Genomic DNA, 22,699 nt, shown 5'->3' with positions numbered 1-22,699 from the left:
GGTCTGTTGATAGTGGAGTCTTGATCTGGGTTGCCAGCGATTGACATTATTTGTGACTTCTCCACTCCGCCATAGACGGTTGAACAGGGCTCTCCAAGTACTAGCTTCTTTTTCCCCCTCCCTCTTTTTTTCCTTGCCCTGAGATACAAAAGTAGGAAATAGAATTGGCTTGTACACGTAGAACAAGGGCCTGTATTTATATTTCCGTTTTCAAACCAAACCTTGTATCACACATATACATAAACCAAGCAGTTACACCACCTGATATTGTTGGTGTGAATTTCTTTGAGTTTTTTCTCAGTCCCTATAGCTAGGAGCGCTACTACACCTAGTTCCAGGTTTATTGTGTGCATGCGTGCGTATACATGGCCGCCCTAGATGTGCGACTATAAACGCTTGGTTTACTCACACGTAATGGTACATATATTGAGTACATGTAGGATATGGGCACTACGACCTTTGAATATCTAGTTTTCATTATTTCACAGAAAAGCCCTCTAAATTGTGGGGGGAGTTTTATTACTGGAAGATTCCAATATAAAAACATATGCGCGTTTGTTTGCCCACTACATTCACTGGCCATGAGTAGGTGTGAAATTGGAGACGTAGTTTAATGTGATGGCATAAAAAGGGTGAATAGATACTATCAATCAATGACCTTAAGTAGGTAGTGCCTGTTGTGTCAAAATCGTACCTTAATTCCCCCCACTTCCAAGACCTGTTTTGGGCACAAGCAGCAAATTCTCCCGCGACAGAACCACCCGAGCTTGGCTGTATTGTGGTGGTCATGATCTATAAACACGTTACCTGCATAATAATCTCAGAAAGCTCATTGGTCAACCAAATTCGATAGCCATTATTACTGGATGCATTGTACGTACCGGAAGTAGCATTCCCGATAGAGCATCAAGCTCGGGAATTTGTAAACATTGAGGTGCCGGCGAACTTTAGGAGCTTTGATGCAGTCATTTTGTAAAATACAAAAGCTTAAGGCAACAATACGGGCCCAAATAGGGGTTGACCTCATTATCAGCAACCAGAATACGTATATACGTAGCCTTAACTCTCCTAGTCATTATATACCGTGTCCTAAGGTCTATGCCGGTATCTTCTTTGACAGATTCTATCTCTCTAAAGTAAAACGAATAAGGCAGAGCCAGTGTTGCTGAATTTATTATTGGTTTAGAGGCCGGGAGGCCGCATGCCCAATTTTCACTGAGTACCTAGAGATAGGAGAGACAGCAAGGCTTATAGCCATTTAGAGTAAAGATTACAGGCTCCTCAATCTACCGTATACACACACCCCACAGGAAGTTTCAATTCACGCTTAGAACAAAGTCGTCAGCCAAGACCTAAATCTCATCCTAGCTTTGTTGTGGAGTAGGAGTTGTGCTTGGATGAATTGGATATAGAATGTGCGCCTATGTCCTTTTAAAATGGTAAATTGTGGTTTTAAGGTGCGTAAATGCTGCGGAAACCTTATGCGTGTATTATTTGGTATTCAGTTAGATACTGAGACTGGCATTCTTAATTGGGAGAGGTGCGACTTATCAAGATTATGTTATATTTGTCTATTGATTTTTCCTGTTTCTTTTGCCAAAATCCTGATTGATAGAATGTATTCGTGTTATCATAGATTGTATCACTCAAGGTCTTGTGAAGATCACTATCGTCGTTTCGTTCCTCAGAAATCATTCCACTTTAGACCATGAGAAACAGGCACTAAATTTCTTTCAAGCTCATACCTCTTAAATGTTTCGCCATATAAGCCTAACTAGCTAGCTGCAGTCTCTATTATTCTGCAACGCCGGAATAAGCTATAGTATGATCACCGGGCGAACGTTGGCACCAATTGAAATATCCTAAGAGACTTCCAGTGCTCGGGAGCATGCATCATGATGGTCATAAGCCTAATATACTATGTCGGAGGATATGAAGTCCGGGCCGATCTAGCTGCAAGTATGGATTTTCCAGGCTGTTCGTTAGAGTAAAGCAGAGTAGGCCATCCACAGTCCAGTCATGACCACATGAACGAGTAGCTATTCCTGAATAGAGGATTCATTTTTATAATTCAAATAATTTCTTTTCAGAGCTCAAAGAGTTTGTTTAATTGGCATTAGTTCTAGTTGAAGTATAACAGTATACGAAATAGGTTGACCCGCGAACAGGCAATAATGTACATGTGAGAGAGAGAGACGAATAAATCTCTTCTTCCAATGAATGCCAAGAAGAAATCAATATGATTATAGTTTTAGCTAGTAAATTGGGCCAATACCACACGTGTCCTATCGGGCCGCCCTCTTGTATCACAATCCATTGTTAGTTTGAATGAGCATGAGGAATGGCATCAAACTGAGACCATAGCTACATGTACATGTACATGTAGTCCCACGCTAGCTGCATCATAATTTACACCGAACCCGAGAGCTTGATTACGTTTAACCTATCAACTGAGACTGGAGTTGATCTCCGAGTAATACGGAAAACTTGATGGATGCAACGAATACATGTGCTGAGGGAGGATTGGCACCAAAAAGAATTTAAATACTAGTATGGCCTTACTTAACTGGATGGAAATGTTAACGGTTTCACTCTACTAGTCCAGGTCACTCACCTCCCGTACGGCGCCCAGTAAACAGGGAATCAAATATATCCTCTTGAACTTATATGTACTGTTAGAGGGAGAGGGCTAATCAGCAACTAGTATGATGGTGAACACGGCGTAAATTAATACCAGATAAAGTGGGCCCCAGATTAAATACAGCCTAGCTTTTCAGCCTGAAGATTTGGTCAAAGGAAACGTCAAGATCCTTCGAAGAGCCAAATACTAAAAGGATTCGACAAAACGAAGGCTAAGAATTCGACTGCTCAGTCCAGTATCCGTATCAGAAGCTCCGTGATGCTTGAATTTCTACTGATACCCAGAGTAGGAAATCCCAAAAGGAAAGCCTACATATGTAGCTACATGTATGGCACTTTGATTCCTAGTCCTCGATAGTATATGCGGCTGTTTAGAGATCAAAAAACGTGTCCCGATTAGACTCGAACGTGTGCGAGCTACTTCTAACACAACTCCTTTTACCCTATTCTAAATTTTGGAGATAGATATGTTATTACCATACGTGTGTTATATACTAGTATACCGGGCGTGTATATGGATTTGTGGCCCGTTGGATCACAATCACATACACCTCCTAGTTGGGTATTGGTTCTAGCTTAATTTGAGGACAGGTCGCTTCGGTATGCCATGTTCAATGATTAGCCTTTCAACATCCTTGCGGTACTACATGTACTTTACGGGGTGGCTGCTGCTCTGGTGTTGCCAACAATATTTTACAGATACATGTACACTTCCGGCGCCGCCAGGCACAACAGCTCGCACTCGAACACTTGCGGATAAGTGTTCTCTTGTCTCCTTCACACTTATCTAGAATACATCAGCTAATTAAAAAAAATACAGTAAATCGTAAAGTAGATTGATTGATCCTCTCAGGGCTTACTGAATTGATAAAAGGTATCGTTATAGAATGTGAGCTACCAAGATTGGGAGGTATTAACGAAACTGAACAAGGCATTCGTGCCGAAAGAGGTTCTATAGGTGTTTAGAATATTCAAACCAACATAAAATCAATCGCATTAACACGTATTCGTTTACTGAATCTGGGATATATATATCGCATCACGCTATTGGTGTTGATAAATATTTGGCCGATTATACAGTTATTACGAGAGGATTTCCCGATCCAAAGGATTATTCAATCAAGAAAAACTTTTTAATAGCATAATAGACTGTCTGCTGACAGTTTGTGGGGGTAATTAATGGACGTTAGGGTGAGGCGATCGCGATCTGCATGCATATGATTACATTACTGTTAATGATAACTGACGCTTTTTATTTACGTACCTAAAGGTACCAAGCTACATTTATCTCTATTCTTATTTATCTCATTCATGCTCACCCACCTCCGCGGCTCGCCGAAAGAGGGAGTTGCTTTGTATTCTTCTTCATAGGCTATCACTCGACTGACTTAGTCACTTGCCCGATATTCATCGTTTTTGTTTTTTGTTTAATTCATTAATTGGCCCGATATTCATCAAATCGTAATAATTCGAGAATTGTTTATGCATGTATTGTATTTCCGTGTGCACATTAACATTGTATGTGTTGAATAGTCTTATCTCAATTGGCCGGTGTTTTAGCTCACTTGCTAATTGGTCTCTTGATTGAGTGACGGTTACATGTTGGCATACCCAGGACACTTCGGCCTCATGGACAATACTGTTCTGAAAATCGTAGTATATTATTTGGATTAATTCAAGCTATGATTAACCTAACCTGTATATCCTGTACGCATGTCATGAAAGGCTCGATTTTGCATGCTCTAATGATAACTTTTAAGAATTATCTTTTCCAACCCTTCTATCTAAAATATAAGCCAGAGTTTACGATGGTTAGTGGTATCATATCAGCGGTGATATCAATGATTGAATTTTTTTCCTTAACTCATTACGGCTCTATAGATTTGAATCCCAGACTAGATAACCAAGTGATTGGAAGAAAGGATTCCCGCTAAGAGGGGCCTGTCTGCTGTCAGAGCGGGGAGTGGTAGGATTGAGGAGTAGAAAATAAAGCGTCGTGCATTCCCGGCTGATAAGCGCAAATATGCGTTGAAGGTAAAAAGAGAAATGTGATATGTAAATCTTGTCTCGTGGTATATAACTACATACACACATTTGGAGATATTTACAATGCTTCATATGAATCTTATAATTCTTTATGAGGTTGGTAAGATCGACCTGGTACAAAGTGCACCATATTATACGCGCAACTGGGTCACAAGTACATAGTCTCAAAGGAGGTGAGCACGTGCAAATGTATTTTGAATTAAACCAGTGTACCAATAGTCTATCTTTATTTGCACTGCATTTTGTAGAACGCTGACATTGCGGGGCAGCCCGTTTTCGCGATCGGGAATTCTATGAAGTTGGCGCTTTGAAACAAGGCGAAGATTTCAAGATTTCTTTGGGGCAAGAAAAGGCTGAACGTTCACGTCGACACCAAACAAGGCTGGGATTTACAAGACCACAGGATCAACTCTAGGTTACATGACTGCCTTAGCTTGAACACCCCTGCGATTAGAGTGAACAAAGCACAAAATGACTCCTAGGTTCCCACACTGAATTAGCTCCGGCAACGCATTCTCGGACTTCCTATCGATATAGTTGCTCATAGATTAATGAATATCTCCAAACCTCCGAATCCAAAATATGTCAATTATATGGTAGCTCCGTAGCAATGAATAATTTATTCGGAAGCAATGTTACTAAACAAATATATATACACCCCCCCCCCCCAATGATTAGATGTAGAGTGATATTGCATGACCAAGGTCTTGGCGTCAATGTTTTGCAGCGAAACGGCTGAATTTGAGATGGCCTAGGTCTGTCAGTGCTGCGGGTCGTCTAACAAGATGCTACGGCTCTAGTAGGCGATCAGAAGATTCTCGAAATATTCCAAATCGATACCGATATCCAATTAGACCAAAATATTCTATATAGCAGCTGTGGATGAGCTTCTAAATATATCCGAACACTTCATACGTTTCTTCTTCGCTTGTGCGTGGAATTACCAATCCAAACCCTTGAATTAGTCGGTGAAAAGACTCATTAGGGTGTCCATCTCGCCAAGCGACTCAAGTAAAGGGTATCACGAAAGGACACGTTTTGTGAAAAATTCTCCCAGGAAAATAAGATTTCCAACTAGAGAGCTTTGCTACTCAAGCTCGTCGCCGTAACCGGGGATGCGTTCAGTGGGGCTTGAGTGTGACCAGAAAGCGGGGGCTAATATTAAAATAGGGCTGGGTATGGTAGACTTGGTATGTACATGTATGTACCTAGCTCTTAGAACGACGCTAGAATTGACCTCCTGACCAACTCTGAGCAGTTCGGCACTCCTTCTCTATTAGATTAGAACCAATATTTTTGACAAGTGAAAAGTGGAGAGGTATAAGGCTATCTAAATACATACGTGTATGTACCTAGTAGAGCACCGTGACCGGTATGGGTATGAGTGATGTCTGGTGAAGGAATATCTACCTGAGTAGAGTACATGCGACGAATGGCCAAAAGGGACATCGAGAGCAGGTACTTACGCGGCTACTCGGAGATAATCGGGAATGAAAACACACCCCTTGGTCTTTGATATTTGACAAGAAAATTGAGGTCCCCGCGTCGTTGTCAAGAAAAGTTTTTCATGCAGGGAAGAGGAAAAAAGCCCCATATTGATTCCTAGTATTTTCCCGGCATGCTCCAAAACCTGCTTGGGAAATAAGAAGTTAATAACTGATGGAATATTAGGAACGGAAACAAAGTAGACTTTCTTGACAAACAAGGGCTTCTTGCCGCCGCCACCCATTTTTACGAACAGATGCTGGCCCTTTGCTAAGTTCTAACCAATAAGGACATTAATGCTTGCCTCGGGCCGCTGTTAGATGGCTGAGAATAAAATCCGGACAGCACGGAAGTTTTTTTGTCGAAATCGGTTTCAAGTCTCGACCTAAAACATTTAGTTTCGGAATTTCAATCACCCCTGTCCGGCTGAAGTTCAATTAACGGAGAGTTTCGTCTCATCAGACGTCATCGCAGTGAGAGCAATGAGTTCAGCTTCAATATGCGATGCTGAGCGAAAGAAGCGTAGCAGAATACGATGCCCGTCCGTGAATAGGAATTGATCCCATGCCCGTGCGATGATGCCCCGGATTATGTATGTTCAAATACGTAATGGCATGAGCATTGAGCAATTGTCAAATTCTGCGCACGTGCGGATCCATCTTATAGCACTCTATATACCCATTTCGGTATGCAAAGTGCAAAGGGACAGGTCGATTAACGTTGTTAGAGTTAGCCCACAAGAGCTGCAGTTCTCACGAATGGATTGAGAAATCATCTGATATCCTGTTTATTTCTTGTGAAATATCAATCCAGCCTGGGAAACCTTGTTCGATCAACGCTTGGGATGGAAGAAGAAAAGAAGGAATAAGGAAAGTGCTTCACTGGAAAGCGGGGAAGGGGGGAGGGAGGCTGAGACTTGATTAAACATATCTACCCGTGCCAACAGTGCTCATATCTGTTGGTGTATGAAGAGAGATAGAATTTGGTCCAGCACTACTAATTCAGAGAAAGTACCAATCCGGATTCTCGAATAGCGTCGATGTTAGATTTCTTACGATACCCGCCGAGTGAGCCTACCTGAGCCTCGGTGCGCGGCGGCGTGCGGCGGCGTAAGACCAAATAAAAACCTTTCTATTTGCGCTCATGGTACCCAAAATATCATAGATCCGCGGCCGCCCCACCTTCGCTTGGAATTTAGGTATGGTGTTTTTTTGCCCCTCTTTCTAGATCCAGTATAGTTAGATTGGATTGCCCCTCTTCCCTACAACGGGACAGTCTTTGCGTTCATTCCATGTCGACTTGCCCCTGCAAACGAACAGACGACACGTTGAGAGCAAAGGACCCTGAATTTTTCTTTCCTTTTTCACTTAGAAATGCTCTACTGTTACCGCCCAAAAGCACGTCGCGCGTTAGTCTTGTTTTTATGTGAGGAGCTTTGAGGTTTGGAGAATCTTCTTAAGCTGCATATGCACGTCAGGTCGAGTCGGAGGTTGTAACCCCATGTAAGCGGGATTGCGACAAGATCAGTGGAGAGGCACGTACGATTCAACTTTACGTTGACGTCGAGGTCATCAAATGATAAACACATAGAACTAGAGCGAGGGAAAGACGATTTCCATGCACGATGTTCTTGATATATATGTTTATGTTGCCGGGTCAATATGCCATGAGGATGCAATCAGAAGTTGACGATCTAGAACAAATATCGAAGTTTAGAATCGTGAAAGTGAGACCTACGTTGACATATGTCTACCGGTAGGAGGTGTTCATAACATGCAGGGCAGTAGAAAACAGCACCTTGTAGCGGAAAATAGGGACAAGCCGAGGTTTGCGTCGTACGTACCACAAAGTACACATTTCCCCGCATAAACGTGATAGAAAGATCAGCCAGGCCACAAAAAAAGATATCTCCAAACGAACCGGGATTGATTGTAAAGTGGGCGGCAGATATCCGATCGTACTCGAGACTGGAAAAAGTAAAAACTACTCGTCACAAAATCCGGGGGTTGCAGCCAATCGTGATCCCTCAATCGCTGGATCCAGGGGTTTAATTTTTTTTATCGCGTGTTGAGTTCCACGACCACCGTTGGTTAGGTAGATATATCCCAATTGTTTCGTTTCGTTTCCGAGTTCAAAGCTTAGCTCAACTTGTTTCTGCCTAATTTTGAGTCTTGTATTACGCTCTTCCTGGCGTTTTCAGTGGTCGGGTCTGGTGGTATTTGGCCGTCACATGTAACCTACCTAAGCTTAAATAATCAGACCGGTAGAGCCTCATTTTCTTCCCTCCTTGCGGTGAATCCGGTGCACCAGTACCAATGCAGACAAATACGGAACTTACCCGCATTTTAGCGAGATATTTCTTTTCTCTGTAGAAATGTATATGTAGTTATAGATATCTTCGTGAATTTTTATAGAAAGCTCGTTGAGCTCCTAGTTGACTTTATCAATACTTTGCGCGTAGTGATGGTATGCAGATCAGAATGAGATGCGGCTGTTGCACTAGAACAAGCCAGGAAAGACGTCACGTTGAAACCCACACACACGCACACAAAATGGAATAAGTTTTTGAGAATTTCAACGACGTGGCTGGAGTGAAGTGATCGTCTTTCGAGCATTTTGCATTTTACTTTTTTGTTCTGCATAGGTCAAGGTCTGGTAGTGTATTAGACGAAAAATGGAAAGGACGTCGGACGAGGATGCAGCTAAAAAAAAAAAAAAAAATTTGCCTTGCACGCACCCTACGGGCTCGATATCTTGATGATCCTCTTCTCTCGAACGAACCCATTGCAGTCCAGAAACAGGTTAGGCAACCTCAATTCCCTCGTGTAATCGGAGTAGGTATCAAAACGCCATACATTCGTCCTGACGTCGAGGACCTCCGAGGACTAAAGTTGATGCTGTCAGCTCAAGGGCCATTGCGCCATGGCTTCTGCAACTACCCTCCGAGTACATTCGACATGATTTTTGCTGGTAGCCCGAGAGACTTCCTGAGTAGAGGATATCGCTAGTAGCGGTATCTTCTAACGGCTCCGTTGCTTGCCCCTCACTTCACAAAGTATCCAACTTTTATGTGATTTGACAGAAGGGCCGGGAGCTGCAGGCAATGCACCCACCCGCGCAGAATCTTGCGTTTAGGAGATGGATTAAGTAGATTATATCCGAGCCAGATCAAGAATTGGGCGAATTGAAGGTGGGCAGAGACCTAAAATAAATCGCTGTGAGGGGAGGAGGTTTCTGTTTGTTCATCGCGGCTGTTGCACACCTCTCAAGCTCTACAAAAAGAAAGAGGTATTTGGATAGGTGCGATATCTCTGAGATATGTCGCGTAAAGAAGCCTAGTGTATTTTATCGAATAGGTAAATTGAATTGATCTGATGTAAAATATCATTTTTCTTTTCTTTTTGTTAACGCAGTAACGTCGTCGTTGTGTACGACTGACTACACATGACAAAATCTTGAAACCGCCCAACGACCGCACTACTTACGCTTCCTACCCCCCGCTCTTGTCGTTTTCTCTTCTCTTTTCTTTCCACCTCAACCTCACCAAGGCAAATCCCAGATCCCAACCAAACAGAACCATATCCACAGAACCCGTATAACCAGAATTATCATCGTCACCAAGAAAAAATGTCACAAGCTTCGAACATCGCCGTTGAGTTGTAAATTCCTCTGGAGGTGTTGCACAGCATCTCCAGCCCGACAACTCCAGTGATTGACATTAACAAACGACAAGAAACGAAGATAATCCTGAAAGCTCTTGCATCTTCACCTTAACGGACGAGGGCTTACCCAGAATATCGAAATCGGCTTCTCTGAAAAGCCATTATTCTGTTGCATTCGGGACAGCGAACATACGACCAAAGGTGCCATCATTTTTGCGCTTGGCCTCGAAATAGTCAAGGAGGATTTGGGAAGAAAGAAAAAATTAAATTTCTTACCCCAGCAACAACCAACCACAACTCTCTACCAACCACTCACCCATTCACTCTACCCCACCACACCCGAACCAGATCTAAAACCCTCTTCAAAACGAATTAGAGACTTACGCACTCACGTCTACTTATAATTGCTATTTTCTTCTTCATTGAATTTCAATTTCACAATACAACAAAATGTCCCGCAAATCAGCCCTGCAGACGCTCACTGCGTCGGGCTTGTTCAATACGACTCCTCATCATAGTTCATCCACCACTGTCAGCGATAAGTCAACTCCAAGAAATCCATATATCCTTCAAGAGGAAATCATTCCTGGGAAAACTCCGTATACTAGAAGACATCACGGAAAATCATCTGGGTTGGTGTCAGGATCGAAGGGAGGAAGTGGTAAAGATGGAAGAAGTGGTGGGAAAAATGGAAACGGAGGAAACCAAGGGCAGTCTGACAATGGCTCGGAAAGTTCAAGTAGTCAGGATGATGAAGAGGAAGATGATGAGGAAGCGGACGAGGAGGATGAAGAAGAGCCAGCTGTCAGTGGCCCCGTCCGTGTAAATGATGACAATGAGCCTGCAATCGTCGATAAGTCGTCCTTGGGCCATCCGGCCAGAGCAACGATTTCGACAGCTAAGGAATCATTGAAGGGAGAAGATCACCGGACGGGGTCGAATTTAAAGAAGAGGACTTTCAGTATGACGGAAAAGGATGTAAGAAGATACAGCACCAACCTCGACGCTGACCTCGATGCCGAAAACGAAAGTGGAAATGAGTCGGATTATCCACGTAAAAGGATTGCAACGGAGTTATCAAACACGAACGGTATCTTGACATATCACTCAGCGCCCCCTTCAGTCGTTACAACAGATACTACACCCTATGATTTAGCTGATCTTGATGACCTTGATGATCTTGACGATGAAGATATTTTGGATGACGAGGAATCCGCGCTAATTCAAGAATTTGAAGCAAACGGCTGCGATACTCCAGTGGACCTATCTACTCCTAATACTGTGTTCCGCGAATACGGCGATGAGGACCCTACCGATCCAAATTTGATCACAGCTGAGGAATTGGAAGACTTAGATAATGAAGTCTTCGGTGTTGGTTGGGGTGACCCCAGCGCCTTTCACGACATTTCGCTCGCAAACGATTTTACCTCCTTTTCTGATCCTTTTGCAGAAATTCAACTCGATTATGGCCTGTTTCCAGAGAGCATAAGTGAAATGTCCGGTGCAGAATTTAGCACCCCATTTGATACCCCGAATTACACACCCCGCGGTTCTTTCTCAGGAATCTTTTCTGAACCTAACACTCCCGATAATTCCACCGAGTCGGATGATGATGATGATGATTTTAATCAATTGGCGGAATCGGCGCCTTATTTCGAGAGAAAAGACCCTGCCTTGAAACATATCGTCGACACTGCAGGACAAGGTGGCTGGGCCGATGATTCGGATGAGGAACATGGATTGTCTTGGAAGCTCTTCTTTTCCAAGGGCGAGGTTAATGGTGGAAAAAGCGAGGAAGATAGTGAAAGTGAGGCTTCTAATTTCGAGTTTAGTGGTGCCATATGTACTAACAAATTTCTCCTACACCCTCAGCCGACGAAGGAGAAACCACCGATGAAGAGGAAGACCTCCCAATGCCTACGCCCCGAAGCAAATCGATGCTTCGTCGTGCGTCGGTCTCATCTGTTGGCTCATCTCGCCCTCAAGTTGTACACATTGACAATACCTCTGGCGGCCCTACAGTCGCCAGTTGGGTTGCCGATCCCAATCGTACAATCTGTGTGATTGATGGATCAAAGAAAACCTTTCTCCTTCCAGGTGCCTCCAGGGGTTACGAATTTAATACTGGTGGAACCGGTGTCTCTCAACTGATGCTCGAAGAGAGTGAGAGTGAGAAGTCTACCGACCCAATGGGCTATAATCCCACTCTAAGCGGCTTGATTGGGGACGATGGGCTATTCTTAGATGGAAACGACATTCTGGGACCTGCAGAAGCGCTTTACGACAACTTGGACATTGACGGCATCTTCGACTTGGGGGACTTGGACGGGGATATTATCACCAACGACGATGATATCGATGAGTTCGAGCAAGATCTGCAAATTACAGACTTTTTGGATTTCTCGACCGATGATGCCGACGGCGAAACACATGATGATAACTCTGATGGCGATGATGGCGCCTATAATGAAGATGGAGACGATGAATGCATCGGTGCTGTTGAGAATTCTGAAGATATGCTTGCACGATGGGACCAGGTCGCAGTTACTTCTTTTCGCAAACGGCAAATGCAGCATGCCCAAGGAAATATTCTCTCAAACAACCCAGCAACATCTCACAAAATTGGTGATCGCAGATTATCACAGACAATTACACCAGCTAGAAAGAAAAAGGTTAGATCGAGGTTCATGATCAACAGCAAAGGCTCGGGGTCTAGTAATGGTATCAAGAAGGCGGTCAGTAACAAAAAAGGTGGAGCCAATGTTGGTGTAGGGAATCAATGGGGTTTGATCGATATTTGATGGAGCCTAGAGATTGATTAAAGGGAAACGGCGCTTGGCCGTTTCGGTTTCCGCTTGTCTTAGCTCGGATTAAGATGGTGATGAGAAGAGAAAAGATTCCAGACGGAGCCTTGGCAAGAAGGGTTCTTATGTTTGGAACTATACAAAAGTTAGTTGAAGAGGAGTAGGACCAGGAAAAAATAGGGCCGGCGTGCCCTAGGATTACACAAAAGTTATGGATAATGACACCGAGTAGAAAAGGCGAAGGGTTTACAGTGGTAGGTTTCTCGGCCCAACCAATGTCGTCTACTGCATTTATGTACTAGAGACAAATATTTTTTTTCTGAGTCTCGATATTTTTGGTTGTCATATCCTTTTAGTTTTTACCTTTACCTTTAGTCTTTTTTCTTTCTTTCTTTTCAGTCGTTTTTTTTTTGCTTTGCGTATGTTTTCCGTTTTTCAGTTTCTTGTTTCATATTAGGGGATTTTTTTCAATTCGGTGGGTTTGGCATTTCTTCTTTTATCCAATGGTTGGGGGGTTTTCTGGGATTTTGTATCCATTCCAACGTTTGTCATGCTTTTATGGTTAAAAGTTCTATCATATTCGTCTCCTTTGTCAATGGAGTTATTCTTTCTTCATTATCATATCCGAATCATCTTATTTCCAGGAATCCCTCATGTATATGCTGCAAGCTTTGAGAGGGGTATTTAACAACAAATTGTTTTTCTCTTCTCCCTCGTTATAAATGACAATGTTCAAAGAGAGTAATACTTTGTTTTCTGATCTTTTCTTTCCCTGATATATATACATGTATGTACGTATTGTCCACTCCAGCTTCTTCTTCTTGCATGTAGGCACACACCAATATCATTGTGTAGTTTTTGTTTCTTGAACTAAAGAGAGCTATGCTTCATGAAGACGGTACTCGGGGTACGTTGGCATGCAGTTTATTTATGTTTATTATAGTATTAAATCTTAACAAGGGGTGTTCTGAGTAAATGAATGCCAAGATATATACTAACTAATTTGTGTTCAGAGATTCCGCAGATCTAGAAAATACAAAGATACCGTAATAATGAGTTAAGCCTTCGTTTCAAGCTAAATTTCAAGTATACAGGGCCTGGTGCGTACTACTACATTGCCCTTCTGTCTTTGGAGCTGCCACAAGTCGTTGATCATGCATAGACTTGGCATAGACTCGTGCTGTGAAACACCCATTTGCTTTTTCCTTTCTGGGATTCGGTACATATAATATTCGCTATGACTCTCGGAGCCAAGAAAAGCTTCTAGTTAGGAGGTCTGGTCGATAGCTTTTATGTGCCCTCTTTGACTCTTCTCTTCCCCTCCAACGCCTTTCAGACCCCCTACCCTCCACATCAATGCCCGATCCCCATATATATATATATTATTATTATTAATAACTACTTCTGAGGTCCCTAAATTCGTGCCTCGAGATCACGCCATCATAATTACAATCAATATCAAAAACCATACGGCATCTTCAGAAATTAAAACGCTCAACGCTCAACACTCATCACACCCAATACCCATCAACAAAGTTCATGTAGTCATAAGCGTGACTACCATATCATACTCACCCCACCCTTGTGGACCCTGCCCGCTCTGACCACCCTCTCACTCCTATTCCAGCACCTTCCCCCACTACCATCCACGAGAAAACCAGCGAAGAAATCCTCAATCCAACAACCACAAGGCCTCTCCCAAATCCTGGGAAATCCATGAATGAAAACTTTAAAAATGAATAGCAGATCCGGACTGCAGCATTCGTTTCCCGCCCGGCCACGAATAGCGAGAAGAAGAATAGGAGTAGCGTGTAGAGCCATCCACCATCGTTGATCTTGAACGAGGGCGAGAAGAAGTAGGTAGGCATTGCTGTGAAGGTAGTATTTTGTGTGCCTTAGTGCGCCTTAGTTGAAAGGTTTGGTTTCTTGGAGCCGGCCAGCGTTCTTAGATCGTTTTGTTTAATAAAGGAGGGTGAGGTTGATGAGGACGTTGCTTGAGTTGATGGGCCCTCGTATATGTATGTACATAGATACTCTACAACCCCCTCGTCCGCATTGACCCCCAGAGCTCTGACCCCCTCGTGGGCACGGGACGGGAACATCCCTCGAAACTACCATTGGAGAGGAGATCATGATACAAATCCTGAAACTTGATGTCGACCCCGGAATTTTAACGGCGGAAATGACTTCGAATAAATGGAGCTTAGTTACATGTATACACCTATGTACCCGAATTTACTAAGATAACCAGATGAACCAAATATAGACAAAAGATTAATATCACTAGAGTTGCCCCCAGGTTGATGATTGACAAACAGAGGCCTATATATGTTCAGAGGGCGAGAAGATAAAATTCGGACAACTAAGAATCAGCGGTAGAGATTTGTTTGGCAGATTCTTTCTCAATAAAAGAAGGATAAATTTTACAAACTATGTTACCTCATGTGCACTCTGTGAATGACTGTAGTCAAGTAATACATGTAGTTGGTCTCTTCTGGCACGTCCTTTAACCTGAAAAGATTTCAAATAGCCGCGCGCATTTACGCTTAGATACAGATACAGAGTGATGAATAATCGAATCACAAAAGATCACTCATCCTTCGTCAAGGGTCAATAATCGGCATTCTTGAGCCTTTAGCCAATCATATTTTTTTACTTATTTGACTATTTTTGTATTCACAACTTGTGTTATAGTGCCTGATCATTGGCTGTGCTCTAGCTTTATATATATTCTACTTACCGATTCAAAGTCGCGCCATTGGAATATAATGCTCCCCACATTGGTCATGATGATTCTTACCTACTTATCTTTCGACAACTGTCATGGCTGGATGACTATATATAACACATTTCTTTATGCTTGGAATCCTTTTTACCTCATGTTATTAAGATAAGGCCACTGCAACCTTACCACATTGAGATTAAATCTCGAGATGATGAGAACTGTGGCACAAAACAAGAAACAACATGAGGAGACAAACAAATTAAACTAGATACTAGTAGAACAAGAGTCTAGAACTACAAAACTTAATCGTTTTTTTATGTCCTACTATACTGCGTAATGTAATGTCTTAGTCAACCACGCCACATAATGAGTCAACCTATGAATCAACCAATCAATTTATCCTAGTACATGCAACCTTTATCTCTCTTATCGCCCTATTTTGAAATTTTATTCTGGTGTCACAATCGGAAGGTTGCGTACACACGAAGGATGAATCAATCAATCCAATCAATCCTAGAACCTTACATTGAATCAGAAGTACGAGTGATATATTATGATATAGTATTTACTCAACTATGTATATAGTATACTCAAACGGGGACCTTCGTATTCCTCCACAAAGGGATGAATCAACCTGTTTAGAAATGTCTATATTATAGCCTATCATCGACCGCGGTGTGACTAGCTGCGTGTGCCTATCCCCCTCACACTGTGCCAATGATCCGGCAACCGGAGACCCCCAGCTCACAAGCCATAGTAACTATTACCGAATTCGGAATCATTATTAACATGTTACACGAAAAAGGGTTAGGAATTTCTGTACTACTAAATATACTGTAAAAGATGTGGAAGCGATCGTTGGTGCAGAATTAATAGTAAATAACACTGAGAAGGCTTTCATTGCTTAAAACAAACTTGCTCCGCTCCTATTTTTGGTATCAATAATAGTACATAGGTAAGAAAATAAAGCCCACATAATGATGAAATGATAACCCAATCCCCGCTTCAAACACCCAAAATAAAGTCAAAAGTCCGCAAATCCACTCAATCGACCCAAAATCAGAAGTGAAATATGAAATAAACAAAAATAAACAGAATAAAACAAAACTCCCAAAACTCCGTTTCACCGCTCCCCACTGATCGTTAGTGCTCGAAATGCTTCCAAATTCAACACATCCTTCAATGGCTTCGACCCCTTTCTTCCCTTCACAACTTGGCCCTTGCTTGGTGTTCGATAACCAGCCTCCCTCACTTCCCTCGGAATTTGTCCCTTGCTTGGACTCCTATTGCCAGCCTCCCGTTTCAGCTGCATTAATTCCCGTCTCAATCTTTCGTTCTCATCTTCAAGCTCTTCTATTCTTAGGTATACAGATCGTGGGGCGTCTTTATGAACTATCACTCGTTGTCAGAATCCTCGGGTAAAAAAAAATTTTTGTTTTATTCATTAATTGGGTAAAATAGTTTCATTTGTAGAGCATAGTACATACCTTGGATTCCACGCTTCATAATCTCAATTTTTCCATCAACGTAACCTTCTCTCCATTCTTCCTCTACCCTCAGTCTATCCAGCATGCTCCGCCGTACTTCTTCTAATCTTAACTCCATATCATCTGCCACTTCCTCTCGTACAGACTGCTCAATGAACAAACATTTGTTCTCCAATGCCTCGCAACGCTCCTCGGCAAGTTGCAATCGAGATTCGGTTTCATGGAGTTTCGAGAGAAGACGTGCTATTATTGTGTCTTTACTTGGTTCTTCGGGTGCAGCGCTGAGGGGAGGTACAGTGAGATCAGTGGCAATAGCAAGAGAAGAAACACTTCCAGCAAGCGCATCGACGGCCGACTCTGAGCATGAGGACACGGACGAGCACACCGAGAGGGAGCGACTTATTCGTGGTGCGGAGACTTCTCGAGCAAGAGCTGAGTATCTGAGGATCTGGGAGGTGGCACTGAAATCGCCCATTGCGTCTGCAGTCACAATCATACACGCGCCTTGTCCACCTCCTGCACCAGAAAACGAGTTGCTGAATAACAATTCTGTTAGTTTTGATTGCCGCCATGGAACGATGCTTGGCTTGCCGTTGTCGGAGCCTTGATTTTGGAGCTGGAGACATTGACCAAGACACATCAGGCTACGATTTATGCTTCCTGCTTCTGCGGTGCGCGAACGTTCAGAGCCGGCAAGATCGACAATGCATAAATTTGCACTTCCTCTTTCTGTATTTCGCGATGAGAACCTCTTGATTTCGATTTGCAAGAAAGCGTGGCTTCGAGAACTTGGATTATTGGTATGAGTAGTTGATACAGTTCTGTTGGCTTGACCATGTTCAATTATCTGTAAAGCCTCGGCATAACTCGCTGCATAGACCTTCCGTAAACCCGAAACCACCTTTTTCTGCTCTTTTGATGTATCCCACGCTGATATTGTAGAAGGTTTTTTGAATATTAGAGCCTTTCGCTTGGGAGTTGAAGATGAAGATGAGGATTCGATTAAAAGATCAAATATTCGGTCGTTATAGAGTTCATACATGCTTAAAAGAATACCATAACGCGATGTACTATCTGGTAGTGGAATGTTTATACCAGACACAGAAGGGATATTGGGAGTTGTTATATGGGCGAAAGACGACCGTTTTGAAGAGTAGCCATCCTAACGAGTGTTAAATTGTGAAACGACAACCGTATGTGATATGGGATGGATTCGGAAAGGATCCGGCTTACTAGGGAACTTTGCATCCTCTCGTGGAATGTGGGCGTGTCGAGAACTAGGGCCTCGGAATTATCGAGAGTTTGGAGATCGACTTTGTTAAAATCAACCACGCGGTGGCCAAAGGCATTGAATAGAACTTCAAGAGCCATTTGGGTCATTCCTTTGACTCTATCATTGCCAAGTATCGTGTATGTCTGAAGATATATGTTTATCAGTAATCTCGTAAATAATTAAACCCCGTTGCCTTTTAGGGTCATAAACAAACCTTCCCACTCCCAGTAACACCTAACGTCGCTAACGTTCCATCCTGTCCTCCTATTACCGCGCCCTCCAACAGAGGCAGCAATGTCTCCTCGAATATTTCTCGCTGCTCACTTGTTTCCTCAAATATCCTTGTAAACGCGAATTTCTCAGTCGCTTTGTGCCGGCTCCGATCTGCCGGCGGCGTAACGTAGATACATGATTGGCCAGGCGCAGTATTCAAGAAACGAGTTTCTGATAGTGAGAATCGTGGTGATGATGGTCGTAATCGAAGGAATACTTTAAACAAAGGGTCGTTTATTGTATTTGATATTGGTTGGAGAGATCTAGGTGAAGAATCCATCTGATATGTATGTAGCGGTGGGCTAGCTACAATAGTATGTAAGTAAGGGGCGGTTTCGGTATGTGTAGTTGGTTGCCGTACTGTATCTACGTGCTGACTGGGTTAGAAATTTCGTGTTATTCACTCTTCCCTCGCTCACACTGTCTTCAGATACTAGAGGGTCAGATCGTATCCTGTCCCTTTTAATGTTCCTGAAGCTCCGACCAAGGTGAGACGTTGCGTCGTTCCGTCGGTTGATGCGCCGAGACAAACACAAACATCATGACGCGCAAGGATCGTTACTATGGCAACTATCCCCACATGCACAGGGCAGTGACAGGGCGAAACAAAGTCATTTGAGACATCAAGGAACAAGTTTGATTGCTCTGACAGGGGTCTGAGGGAGCCTCTAGATTGCCAGCACATCATTTATGTAGGGATGTGCGATGTAAACAAGGGACAAAAACGTGGGGATAATTGGTGGGATCAAAATGGGTGGTGGCTATGTAGAAACTCCATTAATTTATTTGACAAAGCATTTATGCACTTCTATGCAACAGGATGCTGAGTGATCTTTTGTGATTTGGGCCAATGGGTGTAAATCTTTATAACGAAAGCACCGGGGAGTGGTATATGGCCAGTACGATAGCACCATACATACGTCAAATAAAAGATTTTTGTTAATACACCACTCATGTATATTCAACAAATGATGAGTGATCCCTCGTGATCCGAATATTTTGAGATCTATCACTCCGTTCTCAGAGTTCCTATCCCCGTCCTTTTTCTCTTTTCTATATCTATTAGGACGCAACTTACACTTATTTACTCTGGAGTTCACTTTTTCATATGCAAACTAAGTATGATAATTATATACATGTACCTACTTAACCTGACATATCCCCTGTAGTTGAAAAGGCCAGGACGAAATAGATGACGACCAGAAGCCTGCAAAAATGAAAGGGATCTGGAAGTTTAGATACCCATTTCCCTACTCCCAGAGCCCGCTGGAATGAACAGGCAAGTGGCCTGCTGGGGAAAATGGAGGCAGTGGACCCTCACAAGGAAAGGGGGGGGGGGGGGGGGCGGAAGCCACAAGACTAATTAAGCAAGACTCCGATATCCCTTCACTAGTCCTGCTCTATGCGGCCCGCTTTTATATAATTATCCTGATACGTAAAAATGACATATTCCGCCTTCTTCAATGCATCTCCTTAAAGGCAACAAGTGTGGCTCTTGAAGCATTTCCGCTATTCGCTCCACCTCTGTCTTGTTCATACGCCCCTATAGGTCATGATCGTTGCATACATGTAGCTTTGATGATACCCCAATAAGCAGTCATGGCTTGATATCTGATCTTTTGGTCAGCTTTGGTGGGAGACGCTCAAAATAATTTTTTTCATTTTTTTTTTTCATAGCCTAGGTCAATTAATTAGATTTATCTGGGCCCACATGCTAGAACAGGATCTATTACATATAGTTATACGTCTATAGAACGTTCATAGAAGACTAACCCACGAAGTTTCTTGTGGCATATATATTCTGTGTGTGCGGAGTTAGCTCTTTATCGGCACTCAGATAACATCCACATGTAGTCTTACTAGTCCTTGATTGTCCACCTACTTCACCGGATTGAAGGTGAGATTTCTGATTTGAGGGTAAGTAATCTATCCTTGAAATCGTAAAAGTGCAAAAAGAAGACTTTTTAGGTGTCAATAATAGGCTCTAGTGATAGTATTTTTCTGGAAGCTTTCGTGAGTGAGAATGTGTTACCTATGTCGAGACACCATTGTGCTCGAGATAGAGTAAGTTTTTATCATCAGGGAGGGTCTTGAATAGTGAGATTAGGATGGGCCGGCTAGATACGAAGAGCTAATAGTGTTGTTTCATTACTGGCTAGGTTTGTAGAGATAATATCTCACTCGCTCGTGTATCCGGGACACAGGCACACATATGTGTGTGTGCGTGTGTATGGGATATGTTGTCTTCCACAGTAGTCACAATTTAAGTTTGTGGGGCACAAAACCCACCCCACAAATAGATTCTAAAATCGGGATTATTAAACAGATCTCTATACTGTCAATTCACACCCCTTCTCTTAAAACTACAAAGATATTTTAGAACTTCATCAATTCCTAAAACCATTAAGAGTTTTCTGTTCAATTATTGCTTATCAAGAAGCCTATCATCAGGTATATATGAACAAAACTGCTAAAACCTCTCATATAAGTAGGCTGAATCGGTAGAAATTTCCAAGTTAAGAATTCCTCACTCTAAACCAACTAATCGTACGGAATTAGTAGTAGACAAAATAACGACAAAATGAATTTGTCTAAGCTTCATGAGTTTCAACTAGGACCCGATCCGGACAGCATAAACGGGAGCCTAAACACGACCTATACGGACACAGACTCGACTCGATTTCCCTCAGATTTTACTAAACCTCTTTTCAACCTACTGAATGAGGCGTTGGGTGTTCTGGTTCTTAAATCTGGTTTTTTCGGCGATGATATGGCTACAGATGATTTTACTGGACGAACCATTATCACAGGGACCTTAATTAGGGAAGATGTAAAACTATTCCAAGTTATCACTCCAGGTACCTATCATATAGAATTATTAGGTATAACCAAATTGAACAACCGTGCTATCCCTAATATCCCTGAGGTGGAAGAAGTCATGAAAACAAAATTAAACCCCGTCGATGAGACCCAAGAGTATGGGGAAAGCGATATCCCTCCGAAAGAATACGCAGGAGCTAATTCGGACTCGGACGACGAAATTCAGGGACATGGGAAAAGTGAGGACTGGTGGAAGGAATCTAGATGGATGAAAGTCCGAGCGATCCCGGAAGCCGAGGGAAAACCAACATTCGAATGGAGAGACCTGAGAAAGAACTGGCGACGTTTTGCTGCCCTGACAGCCCGAGATGAATCGTTGAGGTTTAACATGCCACGTCTAAGATCTACTAGGCGCGCATTATTTGGTGAACAGATGGGGGTTAGAGGGATGAAACACAGACGGGATATGGGGATTGATTATGGGGAGAAAGAGAAAATTATTCTTCCCCCGATCGGTGCCCGCCTTTCACAAAAGAAGAATAGTCTACCTCCTGTCTTCAGAGGCGTGCCCAAGGTCTTCTATGACTGGTCGCGCAGGCCTGGAGTAAGAAAGTGGGAAAAGTTGTCAGACGCACCCAAGGAGTTCTATGATTGGTCAAAAAGGATGGAAGAGGAGAAGCAAGACCGGGCCCTTGCAGAGCTGTCAGATTTCGAGCGGTTTGTTTCCCGGAGTGCTCAGCGTGAGCCTAGGTCAGACTTTGAATCTTTTCTCAAATCTAAGGGCGCGGAAATCCATGAAAGTATGGATGTTGGTCGGTATAAGTATAAGGATCTTGAACGGGGCATCGATCCGGATGTGTCGGGGTTTGGTGGTTATGATGAGATGTCTATCAGCACTAGTGGTGATGAGTCGGAGGATAAAGATGAGGACAGTGATTCTACTTTCGATGAATCGGAGGATGAATACGCGAATGATGATTTGGTTGCAATGGCCTGGGAAGGGCAGGAAATTTAGTCAGGTAGGGCGAGAACAAGACGAGTACGTCAAAGGCTTGATATATCCTACTTTTTTAATGTCTTATAGCCAAAGCATGATGCGGCTTGAAGGCATTTCTAAGTTAACTGGAGGATCGGATAAACTACATGTAGACCCACTTATGTAAACTTATTTCGTGGCGACGAATCATGAACTATCACTCGCTATTGAGGACAGCAACACGTCATCCTTCTATAACTCCGTCACTTAAGCTTTTTCTTTTGAATCACTCTGAATGATCGCGAGCCCCTAAGATGCCCACAAACTCAGACGCATCTACCCATCTGGTTATCAAAGACAGCCCCAGGCCTGCTGCATCATGGCATTTTCATAAGAATATTTTCTGATATTGTTCTTCCCCTCTCTTTTATTTTATTTTACCTCGACGTTGCTGCTTGACCAGATTTGACATCACCCCCATACCACTAGCATCGATCAAAATGAAACA

General features: G+C 42.9%; 4 protein-coding genes across 4 annotated transcripts; 2 read left to right on the top strand and 2 right to left on the bottom strand.

Moving 5' to 3' along the window:
- Window positions 1-5,912: 5,912 nt before the first annotated feature.
- LAJ45_05511 (uncharacterized protein) lies at window positions 5,913-6,415 on the bottom strand (the record flags this gene model as incomplete). The annotated part of the gene is made up of 4 exons (XM_046115082.1): window positions 5,913-5,954; window positions 6,029-6,077; window positions 6,153-6,316; window positions 6,377-6,415. 4 exons carry the CDS (start codon window positions 6,413-6,415, stop codon window positions 5,913-5,915), a joined length of 294 nt encoding a protein of 97 aa, XP_045971604.1.
- Window positions 6,416-10,283: 3,868 nt separating this feature from the next.
- On the top strand, window positions 10,284-12,634 carry LAJ45_05510 (uncharacterized protein; the record flags this gene model as incomplete). Its single annotated transcript, XM_046115081.1, has 3 exons — window positions 10,284-10,923; window positions 11,071-11,640; window positions 11,706-12,634. 3 exons carry the CDS (start codon window positions 10,284-10,286, stop codon window positions 12,632-12,634), a joined length of 2,139 nt encoding a protein of 712 aa, XP_045971603.1.
- A 3,851-nt stretch (window positions 12,635-16,485) lies between these two features.
- Window positions 16,486-18,675, bottom strand: LAJ45_05509 (uncharacterized protein; the record flags this gene model as incomplete). The annotated part of the gene is made up of 4 exons (XM_046115080.1): window positions 16,486-16,754; window positions 16,850-18,011; window positions 18,083-18,265; window positions 18,337-18,675. 4 exons carry the CDS (start codon window positions 18,673-18,675, stop codon window positions 16,486-16,488), a joined length of 1,953 nt encoding a protein of 650 aa, XP_045971602.1.
- Window positions 18,676-20,976: 2,301 nt separating this feature from the next.
- Window positions 20,977-22,230, top strand: LAJ45_05508 (uncharacterized protein; the record flags this gene model as incomplete). The annotated part of the gene is made up of 1 exon (XM_046115079.1): window positions 20,977-22,230. One exon carries the CDS (start codon window positions 20,977-20,979, stop codon window positions 22,228-22,230), a length of 1,254 nt encoding a protein of 417 aa, XP_045971601.1.
- Between the last annotated feature and the right edge of the window lie 469 nt (window positions 22,231-22,699).

Source organism: Morchella importuna (genome assembly GCF_003444635.1).
Source record: "Morchella importuna strain M04M26 chromosome Unknown Morimp01GS015, whole genome shotgun sequence".
NCBI lineage: Eukaryota > Fungi > Ascomycota > Pezizomycetes > Pezizales > Morchellaceae > Morchella > Morchella importuna.
The sequence above is the reverse complement of the archived record's forward strand: the minus strand, read 5'-3'. Positions and strand labels throughout refer to the sequence as shown.